Source organism: Gymnoscopelus braueri, assembly GCF_963280865.1.
Source record: "Gymnoscopelus braueri genome assembly, chromosome: 18".
Lineage (NCBI taxonomy): Eukaryota > Metazoa > Chordata > Actinopteri > Myctophiformes > Myctophidae > Gymnoscopelus > Gymnoscopelus braueri.
In genome coordinates this window covers 22,562,948-22,584,327 of record NC_137618.1, presented here as the reverse complement: position 1 = coordinate 22,584,327, position 21,380 = coordinate 22,562,948, and the positions used below count along the sequence as shown (strand labels likewise).

The window sequence follows — 21,380 nt, the reverse complement described above, 5'->3', positions numbered from 1 at the left end:
CTCACTGGCATGGACACCAGATGAGACAGCTGACCATCACAGAAACATGCCTACAGTCCTGTGCTCTAAAGGGAAACTTTCCATCGCACATGTTTTGCTTCGATGTGGATCATCTACTCAGGTGAGGGGCGTCCAAGTGTGCGATCAAGTGTGCTTGAAAAGGAGTGAGTTTAAGAAATGAATATTCCTCTCAATATTACACGACACTGACTGTCTGTAGGTCAAGTGTTTTGATTAGTTAATTGATCCATCTTGTTTGCCGTTATGGTACAGTCGGCTAGTAATTGCCCTCTTAATTAAACGCTGGAACAGAAATAGTGATTGACCTAATTGTTTTTTAGTTGTTTGACTCAATTAAAGAATCAATTAAAACATTTTTTTTAAACTTATTATCCAACCTTATCTAATAGAAATATTGACTCGAACATGGAAAGTAACATAACTCCAGAAATGATGAATTCTTAAAAATGTAACTTGTTGTGGCTTGAAGGCTGCTTGTTACAGGTGTTATGATAGGTTGTGGTTTGTCTCTGTCTCAGGGGGTGTTAACATACACCAGGGGGATTGCACCAGTGTAGCCTCTGATGCCAGTGGGCATGTAGGTGTGAAACACATTGCACAAGGCATTATGCTTACATACTAATGGGCCTGTAAGTGTGAACTGGTGAAGCAGGACAGAAATTTGCCATTGCCCGTGCACTGCCACAGGGAGGAGGAACATTGGGTGTTTGTGTTTTCATTGCATGCCTATGGTCTCATAACTGCCTCATGGCCATAATAATCAGACAGCCTAGTTTTCACACCATACACACACACACACACACACACACACACACACACACACACACACACACGCACACACACACACACACACACACACACACACACACACACACACACACACACACACACACACACACACACACACACACACACACACACACACACACCATTTTCCATCCACAGGCTGGAGTCCAGAGACTCAGACAGCGGCCACAGTGAGTCATGAAGTCATGTACACTACACACACACACGCGCGCACGCACACACACACACACACACACACACACACACACACACACACCCACACACACACACACACACACACACACACACACACACACACACACACACACACACACACACACACACACACACACACACACACACACACACACACAAGCAGCGATATTGCACTCACACTAACCACAGTATGTTCTCATTAGGTATGAATGGCACAGACAGTACTAGGCTACAAGTGTGAGAAAGGTAGAAGATGGCAAATTCTAAAAACAATACAGTTGAGAACCAATGTAGGCTATACTGTATAACTCTGTTGATAGCAGAGTCCAAAACATGTACAGAACCATTCATTCATTCATTCACTCTCTATCCCAGTGTGTGCATTAACCAGTAGGCATAGAGACTCCCTGCATAATCCTACACAGGCTCAGTCAGCAATAAAAATAATAAAAATAGCTAAATAAAACAGAATACAATGTGACCACTCAGGGCTCATAGCTTTATGCACCTTAAAAGACGTACCGGGCAGTCCTTGTTCTTTAGACACAGTGACTTTTGTTGAGATTATTATTGGGTAACATCAATTGAAACGCTGCGCACATAACCAGTGATGGGCTCGATTTAGAGCATTGTATCAACCACTGGAAAACCAGGCTAGTTATGATCATAGTTTGACACAAATCTAGTACCGGCCAACCAGGAGACTTAATCAAACTCATCCTGATGAAAAGGTGTGATATTCATCTATAGGTTACAAGGAATCCCATAACATTCACTGCAACTTCCTAGTCCAGGGCTGAGCGTATACTGTATAAACATTTGACTCAGGATTCGGTACAAATATTAGTAATTTTTAAATAGCAATACATTATTTCATGAAATATACAGCCCTTTTATTTAACCCTTAAGTTCAATTCATTATTTCAATGTGTCCATGCATACACTTTTTTCCTCTCGATTATTAGAAAAATTAAAACGAAAATAATCGACAGTTGCAGCCCTAATCGCAAATGATTTCGCTACAACAGCCAAGCCTTGTTGGTGCTGGATTACTACAAAATAACAGAATGTTAAAATTATTGTATTATTTGATGGCCTTGATGCCCAGGCATTTGACCTTTGTGCCCTCAAAGAATTGACAATACCAAAGGCCAAGTGGCCCTGCCCTTAAAATCGTGAGATTGTATTGAAGAGGGGAAATCGAGGCATTTTGTAAATTCACAGAAATCAAGCTTAACCCCTAAACACCAAATAAAATATTATTTCAAAATTAAGCATTTGACGAAAAGGTAAAATGCTGCTGCAAATTTGCATTCGCTTGTGCAAAGGACGTGGAGTTACTTGATGCAACTTGACAGACAGTGAATGACAACACACACGCACACACACACACACACACACACACGCACACAAGGATAGGTGTGTGGGGTGAGGCGAAATGGTCTGACACTATGGCGATTGTACTCAACTTGGACCGATGCCAGAGGAACACACCGCAAAATCCGAAGTGTCAATTTTACACTTTCAGAGTTAGATTAACACTCAGCTGATATGTACTGTGTACAGTGAATTAAATGAAACTAGGAATTCTAAAAAGTAAAGATGAGCGGAAAATTTATTGTGTGATTTTGAGAAGGGTGGTGTGAAAGAGAAAGAGAGAAAATGTAGAAAGTACAGAAAAGTGGATGGAAACAGAGAGTTGCTACACTGTAAAATACTGAAAGATAATTTAACTTATTTTTAAAGAGCGTAACTCTGAGAGCATACCAACCAAAGGACAAACCAAATTGTACAGTCTCAGGTTTAAATGAACGCTAAGGATTTTACAGTGTACGTAGAAAATGAACATCCTTCTGATCATCTGCAGCTGTTATTGTTTCAGATATGAGTCACCAATGCACAACAACCTCCGCTCAACCATCAAATTACTGAGTGTTCTGTGTGTGTGTGTGTGTGTGTGTGTGTGTGTGTTTGTGCGTGCGCGCGTGCGTGCGTGCGTGCGTGCGTGTGTGTGTAGGTGTGTAATAATGCAATTTTCAGCCAAATCGGATACCCACAAGACGCATATTGTTCTTCAAATATTTAAGTGTGGCTGGTTTGCTCACAATCCACAACTGCTCACTAGTTGCTACTTTCCCCCCATAGGCATGCCTGCTTGGTATCTGCTTTATTGGGCCACTGGCTGCCTGTGGTTGTCTTGTTTATGAATCTCTCTTATTTCCCTCTGTTCTCACAGGTCACAGGAAGTCAACATAACATCTGGGCGAAAGACATCTTTGGGGTGAGAGAATGCTAGTAGTCTTACTTTATGATTCTTCTTAATACTAATACAGAATAGTATTTAGTTACTTACTTAGTATTTAGATAGCATGGTAATTATTCGATAGCATGTTGTTTAGACTGATATACTAGGTTTGATGTTTACCTGGTATCCCAGTTTGTACCCTCAGGCTCAGAGAGGGTACACACTCTCTGTGCTAAATGAACACTGATGATTTACTGTGTGTGATCATTGGTCAAGCCTGATCCCGGTGTTCTGCTTTACTCTGATGTGATGTCAGAGGACATGTGCACAACCATAGCCCCCCTGGTGGTCACTGGTCACTGCTGCCTCCTGCTAGTTAGCAGACAAGTGTGAGAGAGAGAGAGAGAGAGAGAGAGAGAGAGAGAGAGAGAGAGAGAGTAGTAGAAAGAAGAACAGAGATGCAGGAGACGAGGAGTGAAAGAACGGGTACACCAGGATCCATTTGTACACTCTTGGATTTAAATGAACACTGAGCATTTTAAAGTGTAGAGGAAGTAGGAGGAGAGGGAGCGGGGAGATAGCAACACACGTTGTTCCACCTGGGAGACGTTGTTGTTGTTGGAGGAGGGAAGGAGAGAGAAGCATAGCCGTGTGTGTCCTTGGTGACTGGAGGGAGGAGGAGAGATAATGACGTGAAAGGACAAGCAAAGAGAGGAAGCACTTGCCCCCCGGGGGGTGGTGGAGCAGAGGCTTGAAAAAGAGAGAGTGACAGAGATAGAAGAAAGAGAAATGGATCTGTGCAGGCTCACCAGCTGGCTGAAACGTGTTCACATTGAGTCATGACTGAACAAAATGTCCACTCCCAGCAGACTTCAATTAAGGATTATTTTAACTTGGCAGCACGACTGGAGTTCTGTCTCTGTTGTACTATCACACATCCTGATCTGCTCCGTCAATCACTCAGGCACATGGGCGTGCATTGACGCACGCATGCATGCACACGGCGCACGCCGTACACACACACACACACACACAAACAAACAAGCACATGTGCTCATAAGCTGAGACATCAGCATTGTTAAAAAGTAACCTTTGCCAGAGCTTGCTTCCTCCTCGACTGTAAACTCACCTTATTCCCTCTTTCTCTCACTCACCAATCCATATTAGCTTTACACTTGTATACACACAAACGCACGCACACACACACACACACACACACACACACACACACACACACACACACACACACACACACACACACACACACACACACACACACACACACACACACACACACACACACACACACACACACACGCAGTGCGCGTTCGTGTGTGTGTGGTTAGGTTACTTCAACTACATGGGAACCATTCTACATCATGCTGAAACACCATTTACCCTGCAGCTATGGGACCTACTTTTTCAAACTGACGCTGGTGGCAATCTAATCAGCGCAGATTATAATCAAAGCAGGCGCAGAGACAATGCAATATGGATGCAGAGCTCTCTACATGAGGCTGGTTTCCTCCTCCTGAGAACAGTGCAGATAGGACTGATAAAACATACCATACTGGGAGCAGTGTCACGTAATAGCCCTGCCGATTATCTGTGATCATCATAGTCTGCTCTTCTTCCCTTGAGGAGAGCAATGACTGACTGACTGACTGACTGACTGACTAATTGACTGACACTCACACACACACACACACACACGCACGCACCCTCTCTCACACACACACACACACACACACACACACACACACACACACACACACACACACACACACACACACACACACACACACACACACACACACACACACACACACACACACACACACACACACACACACACACACACACACACACACACACACACACTGGCAGTACCACCAGCATTTGAAATATGGCTTGCTAACTTCTTTGCATTTGGTGTGAGTATTTTACAATCTATATGACAGGTCTGAAAAGAATATCACAGCATTTGTCGGATGATATTTTAGGATTGTATACAGAATTCATGCTGGATACGTATGTATGATACTAGCAAGAATGCATACCCATAATCACATGCCAAGCATCTTGTAGTTGTAATAATCCACACTTCAATGCCCATATGTACACTCAGACACTCCCCCTAGTGGTAAGGACTTGTGTCAACACTTCCTTTCAACTGCAAGCTGTCTGGTTACTGCAAGAGTAGTCTCACATAGCCAGACTATTCACAGCTCCGCTCGGGGGAGCTGTGGAGAGTCTGGCTATGCGAGACTACTGCAATAGTAGTGTATGCTTATTAATGACTAGAAATGTCTGTTTGCATGTGTGACCTGTGGGGACTGCACATTTACAAAAGCCTGTCTATTACATTTGAACCTTGACCTCCTCTGCTCTGTTATAACAGGACATGACACACTCCTGGCCATCCCAGCAACCCTTAGGTGGTGACCAGGCTCAGCGCTTCCTCTACAACCCTAAGGTGTGTGTGTGTGTGTGTGTGTGTGTGTGTGTGTGTGTGTGTGTGTGTGTGCGCGTGCGTGCGTCTGTGTACAAACATGTACATTTGTATTATGTTATTGCTGTGTAATGATGAACCAATTGATGATGAACGAATTTCACAACCCTTGTATTTTTCTCAAGGATGCAAGGCAGCACTCGACACAGCAAAGGCAAGGTATGTATTTATTATAAACATAGTTTAATATCAAATCATACACCCCCTGGCAACCACCTACTATGACAAAACAGTCTAGCAACATCCTGCTAACCAAGTAGTACACCCTAGCAACCACATAGCATGCACTAGTAACCACCTTGTACATTTTAGCAACCACCTAGCAACATCCTATCAACCACTTAGTATACCCTAGCCACTGCTGTGCAACATCCTAGCAAGTAGCAACCAAGTATTAAAGCTTAGCAACCACTCAAGAACTTACACACACATTGCTTTCTATAACTAGGTGTACCCCAGCAACATACTCCCAACTGCCTAGCAATATCCTAGCCATAACCAATAAACCCTAGCAACCACTTGGGAAACAGGCAGCAACTGTCAACCAGCAAAGCAGCAGCCACCCTACATGTTCTTCAGAATGCGCACATAGTTGTAGCTAGTTGTGTTTACTGCTTATGTCTCTCCTGGTCTAACTGACTGTCTGTCTGTCTGTGGTCATTTGTTGTATTGTGTCTCCATCTGTCTGTCTCTCCCTCAGCTCGCGGGGACGTGCAGCTGCGAATGACCCGCCACCCTCACGTGGCACCTCACAAATCGTAAGTGGGGCAGAGGAAATATGATCCATGGAGGGTCATCAAACCTGAGCTGGGGCAGGAGTGTCACCACTTACAGACACATATGCAAACTTATGATAAAACACACATATCTAACATGTACACACAGTAGGTTTATTTAATTTAGTTATGAATAAAGCCGTAACCACCTGGTGTCCCTATTTTGGGAAAATTGACAAACATTGTCAGAAAATGGGAAAACAGCAGATCTACAAGATCTTGTAGATCCGCTATTTTTGCTATTTGTCGTGCAGGCTTAAGTGGTCAATGGTGGAGTAAGTCGAATGGGGTGAAGAATGGGGTCAATTTGGCCAGCTGACAGCTTTAGTGGTGGAGCATCACATATGGCTAGGGCCAGGCCAAAGGTGAGCTGACATTCTAGAATGCTGTCAGAAGAAACCACTGTTTGTTAGCTCTTTACATCCTCTTTTGACTAGATGCACATGTTCCACATTGTTCACTGACAGCTTTTTATGGTGTTTTTTTATTTTGTTATGTTGCAGTTCATCCAACACGATTTGCTTATATTTCAAATTTACCGGTTAATCAGTTTTATAATCTTGTTTATTCAACAGACAAATAGCACATGATGTTCGCAACACTGCATTGTATAGAAATGCCAGAGAAAATACTAAATATTAAAAAGATCAACGCGGAGACACACACAAATAGTTAAATAATCTTCACAATGATAATTTGCATAAATGTTAAATGCATTTAGATGCATGGATCAATATATATCACATTGCAGAAGTTTGGTAGGCTAGAATGTTTTGAATTATGATGTAACTTTTATGGATTCATCATAGACCAGGTTCGTAAAAGATGGTAGTCTCCCTTGTTTCATAAAGTGAAGAAAGTATGATCGAGGGAGAAGGTACTATGTGTGAGATGATATGAATGAAAATGTATGTAAGAATTGAACGAGCTAAAACCTTTTGAACAACATTTTTTTCAGTTTTCATGTACTATCATTTATTAACATTGAACAGCACCTGTACCCTCCTTCTATTCTATTTTATTTTATTATTATATAAGATGATGTTTGGCAACATGTGTGCTGTCTATTGTTTGTTTGTCTTTTTGTTTTATTTGTTTTTGTTTTTTGAAAACTTAATAAAATTTAAGTGAAAAAAAAAAAAAAGTGAAGAAAGTATTTCACATGTCACCTGAGCATATTTAATTGTAGCTTGACTAAGGATGTTGATTAAAGATAAAAAGTGGTGTTTGTGGATGTGGGAATCACAGTTTGCAGCATTGTTACATAGAAAGAATAATTATTGTATTGAAGTTTTGTTCAGTGTTTCAGACAACCTATTGCTACTAGAGGTCTGTCATTTTAGATCATGTGTTCTTGTTTCCCAGCATGCTTGCTGATGACCTCAAGTTGAGCAGCGATGAGGACGACACTGACAGGGTGGGTGGACCGATGCATGCGCTGCACGACCTTTCACTTCAGTCAGAAAAACATTTTACTGCCTTTCAAAGCACCTCCATATGCGGCTCCCATTACGTTCATTCTTTCTTCTTTTATGTTGGTAATCTTAGCATAGTTGGCTACATTTGGTTTACCCTCCACATTTTCTCTCTGCTCCTCATGTACTCATACATGCAGTCAAATCCATTTGTAACTCTGAGGGTGTACAAATTTAACCAAATTGACCCGTAAGGGGCCCCAGTGTTTGGTACACTACCTCTTGCTGAACGAAGCCTTTATGTCCACTGTCTGGTAGAGGAAAGCAGGGTCCTATCTCACACACACACACACACACACACACACACACACACACACACACACACACACACACACACACACACACACACACACACACACACACACACACACACACACACACACACACACACACACACACACACACACACACACACACAGTCATTCTTTTTTAGTCCATCTCTGTTTTAGCATACTAATATAATTATAATGTAGTGATCTGTAGGCTACAATGGTGGATGATGAACCTTTGTCTTATTTTTTTGTCTCACTGAAGGTCGCACATCACTCAACAACCTGGGATGGACACAGGTACATTATAAGATTATTACACATGTACACGCATGTTTCTTTCTTCTTCTTTTCTGGCAATACATGTGTACATGTGTATCTATGTGTGTTTAGTAAATATGTTTACATCCCTTGTGTAAGTGTGTGTGTTTCCATCTGCCCATCTGTATGTCTGTCTGAGTGTGCACACGCCCACATGCATGTGTACGTAAGCTGACCCCTCTCTGGTGTTTGTGTGTATGTGCGTGTGTGTGTGTGTGTGGACTGACAGTCTTTCGACACAGCGCACACACATACATGGCGGGCGGGTGAGACATTCCAGCTCAGACTCTTCAGGCTCGGACTCCACCGGCGGTGACTCAGAGAGCTGGAGCCAGCGCTCCCGCACCCCGAGCCCACAAGTTCACTCCGATCCTGGGTCGCCTGCCAACACACAGCCCCTGTGCGCCAAGGAGGTACTATGTCTGCATGTCTTTCTATGTATACACAGTAAAATCCTTTATCCATTTGTAACTCTGAGAATGTACAAATGTAACCCGTAAGTGTCCATTTGGTTACATTTGTACGCTCTCAGAGTTTATTCAACATTGAGGATTACTGTGTAGTTTCTCTCTTTCTCTCTCTGTTGCTCTGTTTGTGTGCCGTAGGGTTCATTCTCCACAGGGAGCAGCACGGAGGCAGTTGAGGGCAGGTGGGGGGCAGGGACAGAGTTATTAGGAATGCATGTGTGCTGGAGAGGAGCACGTGGAGGGGGGCATGGATGGGGGGGGGGCTTTAGCTTCAGGAATTAGAGCCCGGGTGTCATGTCAACAAGCTGAGGCTTAAAGAGGAAAGCCCTCTTGGGAGTTGGAAGTCGCAGAGATTCAGTTTCATGCTAACACTTCATCAGCGATTAGCATAACCCTCTCTTTCAGCTCAGTGGCTGCACGCTATAAAATGAGCTGAACTCTGCTGGGAATTGATTGATGTCAGATAAATCTGATTGGTGTTTTCAATGGGTGAATAGGTCCAGAACTTCACTGTAGATACTGGAATAGGCAGTTGGGCATAAAGGTGCCTTATTTTTTGGAGGTGTGGGCTATTGTGGAATAAAGAGGGACAGTGGGGGTGGCTTGTAGGGGATTGCAGGGAAACCTAGTCCTCTTTTTTATGAATGGAAGGCCCTGTGTGACAAGCCTATTACTGAATGTGCACTATATCAGGCCCCTATAGAGAAGGTAAGGGAGGGGGACCATGTGTTTTTCATCTACGGAGCGTTCGAGTGTCTCCCAAGGAAGGAGGGAGGGAGGGAGGGAGGGAGGGAGGGAGGGACTGGGTGGGGGTGGGAGGGTAGGACTGTGTGGGGGTGGGGTGGAGGGGGGCAGTAGGGAGCTTTGGACGCAGCAGCTCCAGAGTTCCAGGTAGAGAGGGAGGAGGGAGAGAAAGTAGGCGGGAGAGACGGAGTGAGGGAGGGGAGCACAGAGGGTACAAGAGATGTAGTGTCTACTCTTCTCTGGAAAGAGGGCGAAGGATGAGGGGAGGGGGTCACTGTTTGACTTGAGGAGTATAAGTTTAATTTAGCTCTGGTCAGCAAGGAGAGAAAGAAGCTGAGAGAGAGCGAGAGCAGAGAAGAAGAAGTTTGCTCTCCAGGAGTGAGTATCACACTTTTATTTAGTTTAAACTTCCTTTCTCATATGTTCTTTCTGTTCTCCTGGTTACCCAGCCAGTTGTTAAGCAAACAGTGCATGAGTCATTTGCAGTAATTGGGAGGGGGGTTGAGCTACTGTCAGCACAGATGTGGATACTTGAGCAACAGACTGTAGTGAGTATTGAGACAAACTTGCTTGGTTGAAATGTCTCAAGATCGGCCATTACAACAGTTTCTAGATTTTCTAGAGGTTTTCTGAATGAATCACAAAGTCAAGATGCTGACTTTGTGATTAATCACTTGCAAAGAGAAGCCCATGTTGCTGTATGGTGTGTTAGTTGGCTTGGTTAAGCTAAAGTGTCGGATAGAGGTCAGTGTGTAGCTTTTGGTATGTGTCATCTCTGGGAGGCTTGAATTTACCTTAAAACTTTCCACATTCCTTCCTTGCAACCATCCACTAATTTGGTAATGGCTTCCTCCCCCTCTCCTGTCCTTTTCAATGACAATGTGTGAGTGAAATTTGCATGTGTTGGCTCCCACTGTTACAGATCTACTGATTTTGAGTCCTCTTAATTCTCTACTGCATTCCTACAAAGATTGTTAATGTCTCTTTCTTTTCTTTTTTTTAGACAGATCATCCCTCCACTCAGTGGCAGCTGGATAAATGGCTCAAGAAGGTCCGAAAAAAATCTTCCAGTTGTGAACAGGATCCCAGAGAGCACACCCAGAGCATTCCAGGAAACCTACCCTCTCCACAGAACCACAGAGCCCCGTCTCCGGCCAGATCCTGGGACAACAATCAGGAATACAGTCCTAGTCAAAGTCCTATCCCCAGCCCGCAGTTCAATTACAGCTTCAGGAATAGCCCATTGCCTAGTCCTGGCTACAGCTTCTGCCCTAGCCCAAGCCCATTCCCCAGCACCTGTCCAAGTCCCGGTAGCCCAAGACACAGCCCTAACCCCAGCCCAGCTACAAGCGTTTGTCCCAGTCCGCATGGTAGCCCAAGAGCCAGCCGTAGCCCCAACCCCATACCACGACAAACTCCAATTAGCCCAAGTCCCAGCCTTCCTCCTTCTAGTCCTTGTCACTATCCTCAGGTTGAGAGCCCTCACCGGGAGAGCCAAACAAGATCTATCCACCATACCAGCCCCAACAGGACAATTTGCCAATGGTCTGGCCCTGTGCCTACTGCTGATACCAAGGCCAAGCCAAGACCTAGGCCCTGTGCCCAGCCACCCCCCCAACACAAGCCCAAGAATAAACCTCCACAAGATCAACCCCAAAACCAAAGCAAAGCCACAGTAAGAAATAAGACCACTCCAATTTTAAACTCTGAGAAAAGAGAAAACCACAAAGCAAGGCCTAAGCCTAATGTGCCACCAACCTCTACACACCTCGCTGTAAGTCTCAAAGCCAAATACCCTTCGAAATTTGAGCAAACTCCCAAGCAACTGAGGCCTAGCCAGAGTTTCAACCCGAGCGACAGACCTACATATCAGCCTAGCTCACAAACTAGCCCCACACTTAGAACAAAGCACTTACCTGCTCCTGCACGAGAAACCAGTGGAAAGGCTGGTCACATTTCACATTCCCAATCTACCTCCAAAACTGCTGGCAATCCTGGTGCCGGGTCTGGCTTGAGATCCAGCCCCAGTCTACAACCTAGAGCCAAGTCTTGTGAGGCCCCGGCCCCAGTCCACGTCACTCACACTAAACCCACACAAAAGAAGCCCCAGTCCAAAGAACGGGAAGTGGACCACAGAGAGGCCACCCAAGCCAAGGCAGAGGAGCAGACGAGAGAGAGAAAAGAGGACAGACAAAGGGAGAAACCAAGGGAGAAACATAGAGAGAAGCACGACCGAAAGGAAGACAGGAGACTGGCGGAGGAGCAGCTACTGAGACGTCCCTGGATCCAAAGTTCAGAGGAAGAGGAGGAGCCAGAGGAGGAAGGACTGAAAGAGTGTCAACGAAGGAGTGAGGAGACGAGGAGGAGGACGAAGAAGGAGCAGCAGAGAGGTGAATGGCAGGCTGTCCAGCCCAAGCAGAGACCTCACACCAACACAGAGCGCCACCACCTTCAAGGAGACCCACGTCACCAGGGGACGACGAAAAAGAGGAGTGAGGAGAGAGCATCGCACCCAGGCCCCTCACCTCCGGCATCACATCCCCCGACTCATCTGATCCCGGCTTCGTCCTCTTCCTCATCCGGTTCAGAGTCTGAGTGTCGTGCTGACATCACCAAGGTACCAGCAGATTCCACATCACACAAAAGGCAGACCCCCAGGAGAGGCCACCACCTGGGCCCCGGGAGGCCCAAAGACGCAAACGGGCATAACGTGGTCATCCCCAGAGGTTCCTCTTTGGAGGTTCCAGGTGAAGGACAGCAGAGCGCCGGGGCGCGTAAACTCTACACCCTGGTCCCTTTCGGGCGCAGTGAGCAGGCCACAGCATCTTCCCAGCGAGGGCTGAGAAACTTGGTGGTACAGATAGACCTCTCCCTTCTTAAAAGGGTCCCAGACACCACCAGTGCAGCTCATAAACCACATCCAGCCTCTTCATCCTGCTCTTCGTCATCCAAGGCCAAGCAAAGAGACACCATGAGGCATCTATACGTCCCCGAGACAGAGAATAGAGACAATAGACGGAAACGCAAGGTTGAGCATATACATAATATTCTCTTTTTAACGTGGCGTTTCATTGCCCGACTGCTTTCGTGTATATGATTTGTGTATGCATTTTTAATGTGCTAATATATGAATGTATTTGTGCATGTGTGTGTGTGTGTGTGTGTGTGTGCTCTTGACAGTCTGAGAATGGCGTGTCACACAGAGAAATAAAGAGGAGCTCTTACGGAAATGACCAATGTCAGACGGAGTCTTCTGTTCACAAACCTCAACGGAACCTCTCAACTGAAACTATACACAATGGGTAAGATCCTGGTCACATGAGCATACACAGGCTGTCAGAGGTTAGCATATTGATTACACACACATGCATATGACAGTATTAGTTTATAGTTTCCTTACGACAAGATGTGGTGTGTGTTGTGTGTGTGTGTGTGTGTGTGTGTGTGTGTGTGTGTGTGTGTGTGTGTGTGTGTGTGTGTGTGTGTGTGTGTGTGTGTGTGTGGTCGCACAGGTACTTGGAGGAATATTTGGACAGTAAGAGACCATTGTCTCCCCTGTCACCACTGTCTGACAGCCCTGAGCCCCCCAAGCCCCCCTCTAAAATGCAGAACTCTGAACAGCATTACTCACATGGCCAGAACGACAGAGACAGAGATTCTGCTGTAAAGGTAAAAATAATGATATTAAAAAACATAAAAAATATGAAAATTAAAACATATACTGTTTTAACTCCTGTCACTGGCAAATGCTTTGGTTAATGTCGACTAATCTCTTCCAATCCAGCCCAAGATGGAGGTGGAGTGTACGGGAGTAGCAGGGCAGCTGCAGCAGCTGGTGTCCAGTTCTTGGCGCCCCCCTATGAGACAATCAGGAGGGCAGAAGGCCACCATACCCAGTCATGACCCGTAAGTGATCTTGTCCACTATGTCCGCTCATTGCTGTGTATTATCCTAGAATCCCATATGCTTGTTTTTGAGACAGGATACAGACTACAGAGGCACTCTTAAAGGACCATACCGGTGGTCTGGCATGTTTAGTCCAACGTGATGTAAAGAGAGCGTGGCGACAACTCTGTTCACTCCAATCAAATAATACATTTACAGCAATGCCGGGGCATGGAGCCTCTCAATGGTTCCTGGAAGTTAGCAGCAAACACTAGCAACGCAGTAGAGTTGCAGCAGAACAGACTATATATAGTCAGGGAATATTATCAGAATAATGTCATATCTAGGAATAAATTCCTTACCAAGAAATTTCTTCACCAATGTGTTTGTAAAAGTGTCTAGTAACATCTCATAAAGACTGAAATGCAGTTTCCCTAGGGGAATTTTTGACAGCTGCTGAAAGTTGGGGTACCCACCATAACCTTATGCGGGGATTTTTTTAACATTTTTATTCTGTTTTAAGTAGCATGTGAGCGGTCAAACTAGGGTGTTTTTATGATTCTGGATCCATTGCAAGCATTTTTTTTGCACCAAAACCACTCCTTGGGCTAAAAACTGCCCAATCTCAATGGGCTTTTTACACAAAAAAATTACCTGGAAAAGGTTGGCTATGGCCGTTTTTAGCCCAAGGAGTGGTTTTGGTGCAAAACAAATGCTTGCAATGGATTCAGAATCATAAAAACACCCTAGTTTGACCCCTCACATGCTACTTAAAACAGAATTAGATTTAGATTTTTTTCCCCCGCATAAGGTTATGGTGGGTACCCCAACTTTCAGCAGCTGTCAAAAATCCCCCTAGGGAAACTGCATTTCAGTCTTCTGAGATGTGTTACTAGACACTTTTACAAACACATTGGTGAAGAAATTTCTTGGTAAGGAATTTATTCCCAGATTTTTGAAATATCCCCTGACTAATATCTCGGTTAATGTCTAATAATATACATCTCACTTGACTGGAGAATTAGTGCCACCTACTGCTTATATCGATGAACGTACATGTAATATACGCACAGTAGTGGATGGAATCATACCTGATTCACACTTGACTTAAATTATTATTTTTTCTCCTATGTTTCAAAGGTTTGCTAAAATTTGCTCAACAATTTACGCGAATACTGTTATTGCATGGTTATATTCTATAAAAAAATTACGTTATTTTTTACGTTTTATTGCATTTCAAACTATGGGTTGATTTGAAAGATTCACAAATTCAATTCAAACGTCCATGACTTCTTAACCACACAATTGTAGCCAACATTGACTCAGTCGTGAATGACATGTTTTAACGCTGCTAGGTCCTTTAATAGCCATTGGGATACGTTGTGTTGCAAAAGTGTGAATCACTGTCTCTGTGAATCTCTCTCTCCGTCTTCCTAGTCCACACCACGCTGAGTACTACATGCATGAGGCCAAGCGGATGAAACACCGTGCAGATGCCATGGTGAGCTCTCTGCCATACCAACATAAAGCAACAAACTGGTGGTACACAGTAAACTCCTGAGTGTTAGTTTTACTCGGAAAGTGTACAAACTCTCAGAAGTTACATTAACCCATTAAAACTGGGAACGCATCTGTGCAACCACTTAAACCATTATTTTATACTTTGGCTATTCAAAAATTGCAGATATAACGAGCTTGTAGATCTGCTATTTTTTTTTTTACTCAAATCTTTGCTTCTGGGGGTCCCTGGAAACAACATATTTTGAGATTGAGGGTCCGCGGCCCAAATACATTAATTTTGGAGGTCCTTCACATGAAAAAGTTTGAGAACCACTGATATAACAACATACGTTTTTCAGAAAACTGTTTGATTTGATTGATTGATTTAGAAGACATTTGTAGAATCGGAACCTCGGGCTTTAATGGGTTAATACTGAGGATTTTACTGTGTATAACAGTGAACAGTGAAATAAATATATTTTACTCCGAAACTCACCTGGATGTCCCTTTGCCAGGTGGACAAGTTGGGGAAGGCGGTGAACTATGTTGATGCTGCTCTCTCCTTCATGGAGTGTGGGAAAGCCATGGAGGAGGGCCCGCTGGAAGCCAAGTCTCCTTACACTATGTACTCCGAGACAGTGGAACTCATCAGGTGAGACATGCCAGGTTACTGTGTAAAATACTGTGCATGAAAGGATGATGAATTATCGTTGCTGTCACTGTCAGGCAGAAACCCTGTATCTCCAATATTGAATCTTTTTCTGTTTTTTCATGAATTTATTATTATTTATTATTAATTTATTTATTATATTATTATTTTATACTTTGTTATATGTGTCTCGCAAGTGGTAGCAAAAATTGCCGATATACAAGCTCATACAAGCATTGCAATGCAATGCACATACAGTATGTATGAAAGGAAAGCAATGGAAATAAGCTGCTGGCTTTCTTGCGTTTTATTCTTTTGACAATGGTGTGATAATATATGCATTTTACATAATGTTTTTTATCAATAAAGAGGTCAAAGTCAAAGTACGTTGTGAGCTTGTAGAGCTATTTTCACTATACTTGAATGTTTTTTAAAGAAATAGTCAAAAACTGTGAAAAGGTTAGCCTAAAATGACATGGCCAAATTAGGAACACCAGGTTGAAAATGGTTACGTCTGTCCGTCTGTGGGTTTTGTAACTATTTAACCAATGAAAAGTATTAGAAAGAGAATAACTACTTTGGAACCATTGAAACACATGTTCTTTTTTCAATTTCCTGAAAAGCAATGGTTTTGGACAGGTTTCCAGTTGACAGCAACGATATGTAGAACAGACATTCAACAAGCACATACTGTACATAATGATGCAAAGTGAAGCTGCGTTTTGTAATAGCCCCGTGGTTTCAGGTACGCTATGAGGCTGAAGAGCCACTCTGGCCCTGGGGCAAGACAGGAAGACAAGCAGCTGGCTGTTCTGTGGTGCGTGCATCGCCTTCTCTGTTTACACCTCATCCATCATCTGGCTGAGGGACCTTCACATTTGGGAATTGTTGTCCCTCTATGTTTGCTTGATCAGTTGATTGTTCCAACAGTTTCAGGTGCCTTGCGCTCCTCTACTGGCAGATGTTTCGGCTGAAGAAGGACCATGCGCTCAAATACTCCAAAGCTCTTATGGACTACTTTAAGGTATTTTTTCTCTCATATGGAGGTTAGAAAAACTAGTGATGCAAATACTGTATTATGGCTTCACATGCTTGAATTGATTGAAAGGGCTGGGTGGATTTAGATGCCTATATGATTCTTGGTCACTGTGTCATTACAGAGCTCTCCCAAAGTGCCTATTACATCATCCCCTTTCTGGAACGACTCCGGGAAGTAAGCATGCAGACTAATATTTTTTTTCCCCTGTTTGATTCAAATAGATAGCCCTTACATTTTTGTTTCTTATTATCTTTCAGTTGTGCATTTGTCTTTGCTCCCAGAGGTACAGGTGGACCACCTTCTTCACTCTCTCCCAACCCCAAACACCTGGGCCCGGGGTCACTTGGGGGCAGCGCTGCCCCCTCCCCCCTCATCAGCATTCCCCAACGTATCCACCAGATGGCAGCCAACCACCTAAACATCACCAACAGTGTCCTGTACAGTTATGAGTACTGGGAGGTGGCAGACAACCTGGCTAAAGAGAATATAGGTGAGGAAGCCGAAGGACCAAATTAATGTACATGTTTCTAAATAGTTTTGGTGCATTTTTATGTTTCTTAATGACTTTTTCCTTTATCTTTACTATTCATTCCAGAATTCTTCAACTACTTAAACACTCTTTCGGGGCCGCTGACCCTCCACAGTAGTATTGCTCATGCTGTCCAGTACACCAGACAGGCTCTCCAGTGGATACGTATCAGTGCCAAACTCAACTAGCAAATCAGAGGATTCAACCCAGCCTGTCTTCTGTCTGCCACACCAAGGCCTTACTGAGATGTGACGAAGGCCTGGACTCTCATCTCTTTTCAGCTCGACTGGGTTTCTCCAGGACACACTGTGCTGCCAAATAATGGAGGGTGGACTGTTATGGTGCCCATCATCATTTGGATTCTAGGTTGCTGTACTCATCACCACACCCAGGGACTTATTGTGTGAAAATACTACAAACGGCAGCCTCTCTTTTTCCCCACCCTGTCTGAAAATGTCCCATAAAAAGAAAAACAAGTGACATCTCTGAACTCCTTCGAGCATTACTGCAATCATGTCATCAATCGTTGCAGTGGATAAACCTGACCAAATGTGTGAACTGCGGATTTAATGTCTGACTTTTGCCAAATTTTCCATTGTGACTCAAACACGGGACGCCCAATACATTTGTTTTAGATCCGAAGAAAAGCTGTCTGACAGACTCATTGGAGTAAAATGTAAAACAAAGTGGACAGTGGATTTGGGGATTTTGGATCTTGTGAAATGATATACCACTTTATCCAAAGTAGCAAACAAATCAAGATCTTTTGCCTTCATGATTGTTTTTTATGACATTTGGACTTTTTAAGACTGTGATATTTTCACCTTTTGTGACTTTTTATTGTGCAATAATTTATGTATTTTCAGTTTTTATGAAAAAGGGAAAGAAGAAAAAAAACTAAGCAACCTAATTGGTTGATTTAGTCTAGAATAGAATCCAACATTGAAGATTTTTTTCTATGCAAAAAATATTTTTGTTGCTGTTTATAAGTGTTGATTTGTGTAATAGATTGTATCTATGTGAAATGGAACTGAAGTAATACTCCTCTGGTAAAATTACTTCCAATCCTCTGTGAGAATTCTTTAGATAATTTATTACTACAACTTGCTTTCATACTGTTATGATAACATGAATCTACTGACAATGTTCCTCTAAACTTGGGCTGGGTGCTATACCATGACAGATTTAACGCTGCAAAGTACCCCAGTTAAAGAAACATGGTGACTCCAGACTTATATAATAGATGCAGAAAGCTCTGTTTTGTATTAGCCAGGAACACGTTAGTGCCTTCATCAGAGCATCAAGCAAAGATGCTCTGATGGTGAGACTGAGCTTGAGACTTCAGTCTTTCTACTTTTATTCAAGTCTGGAGTGATGTGAGCACTTTTTAATGCCCTGACCCATTGCAGCATGAATCTACAGTAATTTGTAGTATGAATAGAACCTTCCATATAATCATTTTTGAATAAGTGAGAAAATTGATAAGGAGGTAAGAGGACCCACAGAGGGCTCTATTTTTACAATTTCAGAGTTAAGCTTAATACTTGCTCGAGAACTGATTTTCAAGCTAACAAGTGTGACATTCAGTTATTTTCTGTAAGCGACACCATCATACCACAGGGTATAATTTGGACTGTAAATTAACATAGCTCAACATTTGACAACATCAAAACAGTGCTCAACAAGTGTGCTAGTCAGATCACAGAGGAAGCTATTTTTTCCAGTGGCAAAAATCCAACTGCCAAACCAAAAGTATACTAGTGGCTTTCCTTGTACATCATATTTGGGTCGGCATTTAGATTTTGAGATTTTACCTCAAGTCTTCAGATTCAATATCGCCCATGGGAGCATCATACCACCACAGCTGTCTCAAGAATCAATAATAGAGAGTTGGACAAAATTCTGCTCTACCATGTTGATGCCCACTGAAATGTGTGGGTAAAATATTAACAATGCACAGCACCATAGATAGCAACATTCTGCAAAACAACTGGTGCAGAATCAAGCCACTGGTTACCAATGGCCATAGTGAAGGATTAAAGACATAACACTCTTTGAATCGAAGGCTTTGTGATGTCCCCTAAAGACTCCTTGGTCAGTGGGTCAGTCATTTAAAATGCTGCCTGCCCTCTTCACAATACCTATGCGATGTTTTATTATTTAATACATCTTTGCTGGCTTATTGGATTACTAATTCTCTTCTGTCTTTTTGGAAAAAGAGTTGTATCAAAACCCAAACAGGGAGTTAAAGACAGAGAGACAAAGCAGGCACAGAGAGAGAGAGAGAGAGGAAAGAGATTCATTAGTCACACCTGTTCTTCAGAGACATGACTCTCTTTCTGATTCTCCATCACTATAGACTACTTCCTTCTGCACCAATAGGAAGTCAGCAGGCGAAACCTCAGCATCCTATGTCTGGTACCATAGCAACAGTTAAAGAGAGCAGCCAATAAGGGGCTCTGAGGGGCATGACAAGCCATAGATCAATAATATCCCATTTGTAAAGTAGTTCAACTCCAGACTAGACAATTAAGTTTTTCCTCTCCAGACCACAAAGTTTGCAGGACTATGACCTAGTTTATTCTAACAAGCAATAATCTGTCAACAAATAGCTACTATTCAGGAAATACTGCTCTGATCGATTTTGTATTGCAGGTTATTTAGTGCATTGATTAAACTTCACAGAATATGAACTGGCCTAATGGCCTATGTCTCCTGAGCTCAGCAAAATAGGAACACTCGAGGAGCTGACATTGCCCACCTGCTTAACTGCTAAAAAATATGTATTAATAACACTGTGAAATGTGTCACGAAGGCTGCATAAGGGACAAGGGTACTTTGGAAAAGCAGTGTGGTGGTCTCTGTGTAGGTCAGTGGTTCTCAAAGTGGGGTCCTTGGGGGGGGGGTCCCCAGCAAAATGTGTTAATACAGCATCACAATCATTTTAACCACTTTATCCATTTATACGTTGGCTATTCAAAATAACAGATTTACAAACTCACAGCACGTCACTTCGTGCCACACTGCGAGCTTGTAGATCTGCTATTTTGCAGCGCTGCAAGCTTGTAGATCTGCTATTCTTTTTTAAATCCCTTGCACAAAATATTTTTGAGATGGGGGGTCCACAGCCAAATACATATCATTTTGGGGGGCCTTGACATGAAAAAGGTTTGAGAACCACTGGTGTTGTAGGTCACCTCATGTCACATCGTCTGCAGTCAGTGTGAAATTGGGACACCACCATATTATTCGGATGCTCTTTCGGTATTCTGCACACCAGCAAAGCCCCACCGTGTGCGTCACGGCCGAGGTCTGATCCATCAGTGACTGTGTAGCACGAGCCAGGCTTTCTGAGGACAACTGTGCCATCATGAGCCAGACAGTTACACAAAGGGGAGAGAGAGAGAGAGAGAGACACTGAGAGAGAGAGAATAGCCTACACTACAGTCTGTTTGATGGCTGGCTAGCGGCTTGGCTGTCGCAGGGAAGCAACCCGGGGGGACAGACTAGACAGCAAAGCGTCACCTATTGGCCAGTCTTGGTCACTGATTGCCGACGCCAGTTAAATGTTCCCTCAACGCGTTTTGGCAAACATTTAACCCTGTCCCGATTTGCGAGGTAAGAAGCTAATACATGTAGGCGTCATATTAGAATTAAGTGACAATGACTAGAAATTGAAGCAATGTGTGCTTCAAATTTTGCTCTCTGCGTCAAAGCAGGCGAGCTTCTATCTATGAGCTCGGCGCTTCCACACGATGGCGCCGTGACAACATGATGATGTGAAGCCGAGCAAAACAAGAGGAGGAGCCGTGTGCAGCGTTGCCATGTCCGCTTATTATAAGCGACTTTGGGCATTTGTTTCTGTTTGCTTGTAAATATTGGTAGTTGCGGGTTGCAGTTTTTTGGGCCTGTTTCTAAAGTGATTGATTGATTGAATACTTTAAAT

General features: G+C 43.5%; 1 protein-coding gene across 2 annotated transcripts; it reads left to right on the top strand.

Moving 5' to 3' along the window:
• aff3 (AF4/FMR2 family, member 3) lies at nucleotides 1-18,504 on the top strand. Of its 2 annotated transcripts, none has more exons than XM_080412669.1 (19): nucleotides 1-121; nucleotides 3,260-3,304; nucleotides 5,670-5,744; nucleotides 5,906-5,939; nucleotides 6,481-6,538; nucleotides 7,922-7,973; nucleotides 8,566-8,600; nucleotides 8,851-9,034; nucleotides 10,836-12,860; nucleotides 13,013-13,134; nucleotides 13,345-13,495; nucleotides 13,617-13,738; nucleotides 15,155-15,218; nucleotides 15,733-15,869; nucleotides 16,612-16,683; nucleotides 16,797-16,890; nucleotides 17,027-17,079; nucleotides 17,187-17,395; nucleotides 17,501-18,504. In XM_080412669.1, the coding sequence occupies exons 1-19, from the start codon at nucleotides 47-49 to the stop codon at nucleotides 17,620-17,622; spliced, it is 3,729 nt and encodes a 1,242-aa protein (XP_080268795.1). In that variant the 5' UTR covers nucleotides 1-46; the 3' UTR covers nucleotides 17,623-18,504. The 2 variants fall into 2 exon arrangements, with proteins under 2 accessions (XP_080268795.1, XP_080268794.1); XM_080412668.1 differs by having other exon boundaries at nucleotides 13,345-13,501.
• The last annotated feature ends 2,876 nt before the right edge of the window (nucleotides 18,505-21,380 follow it).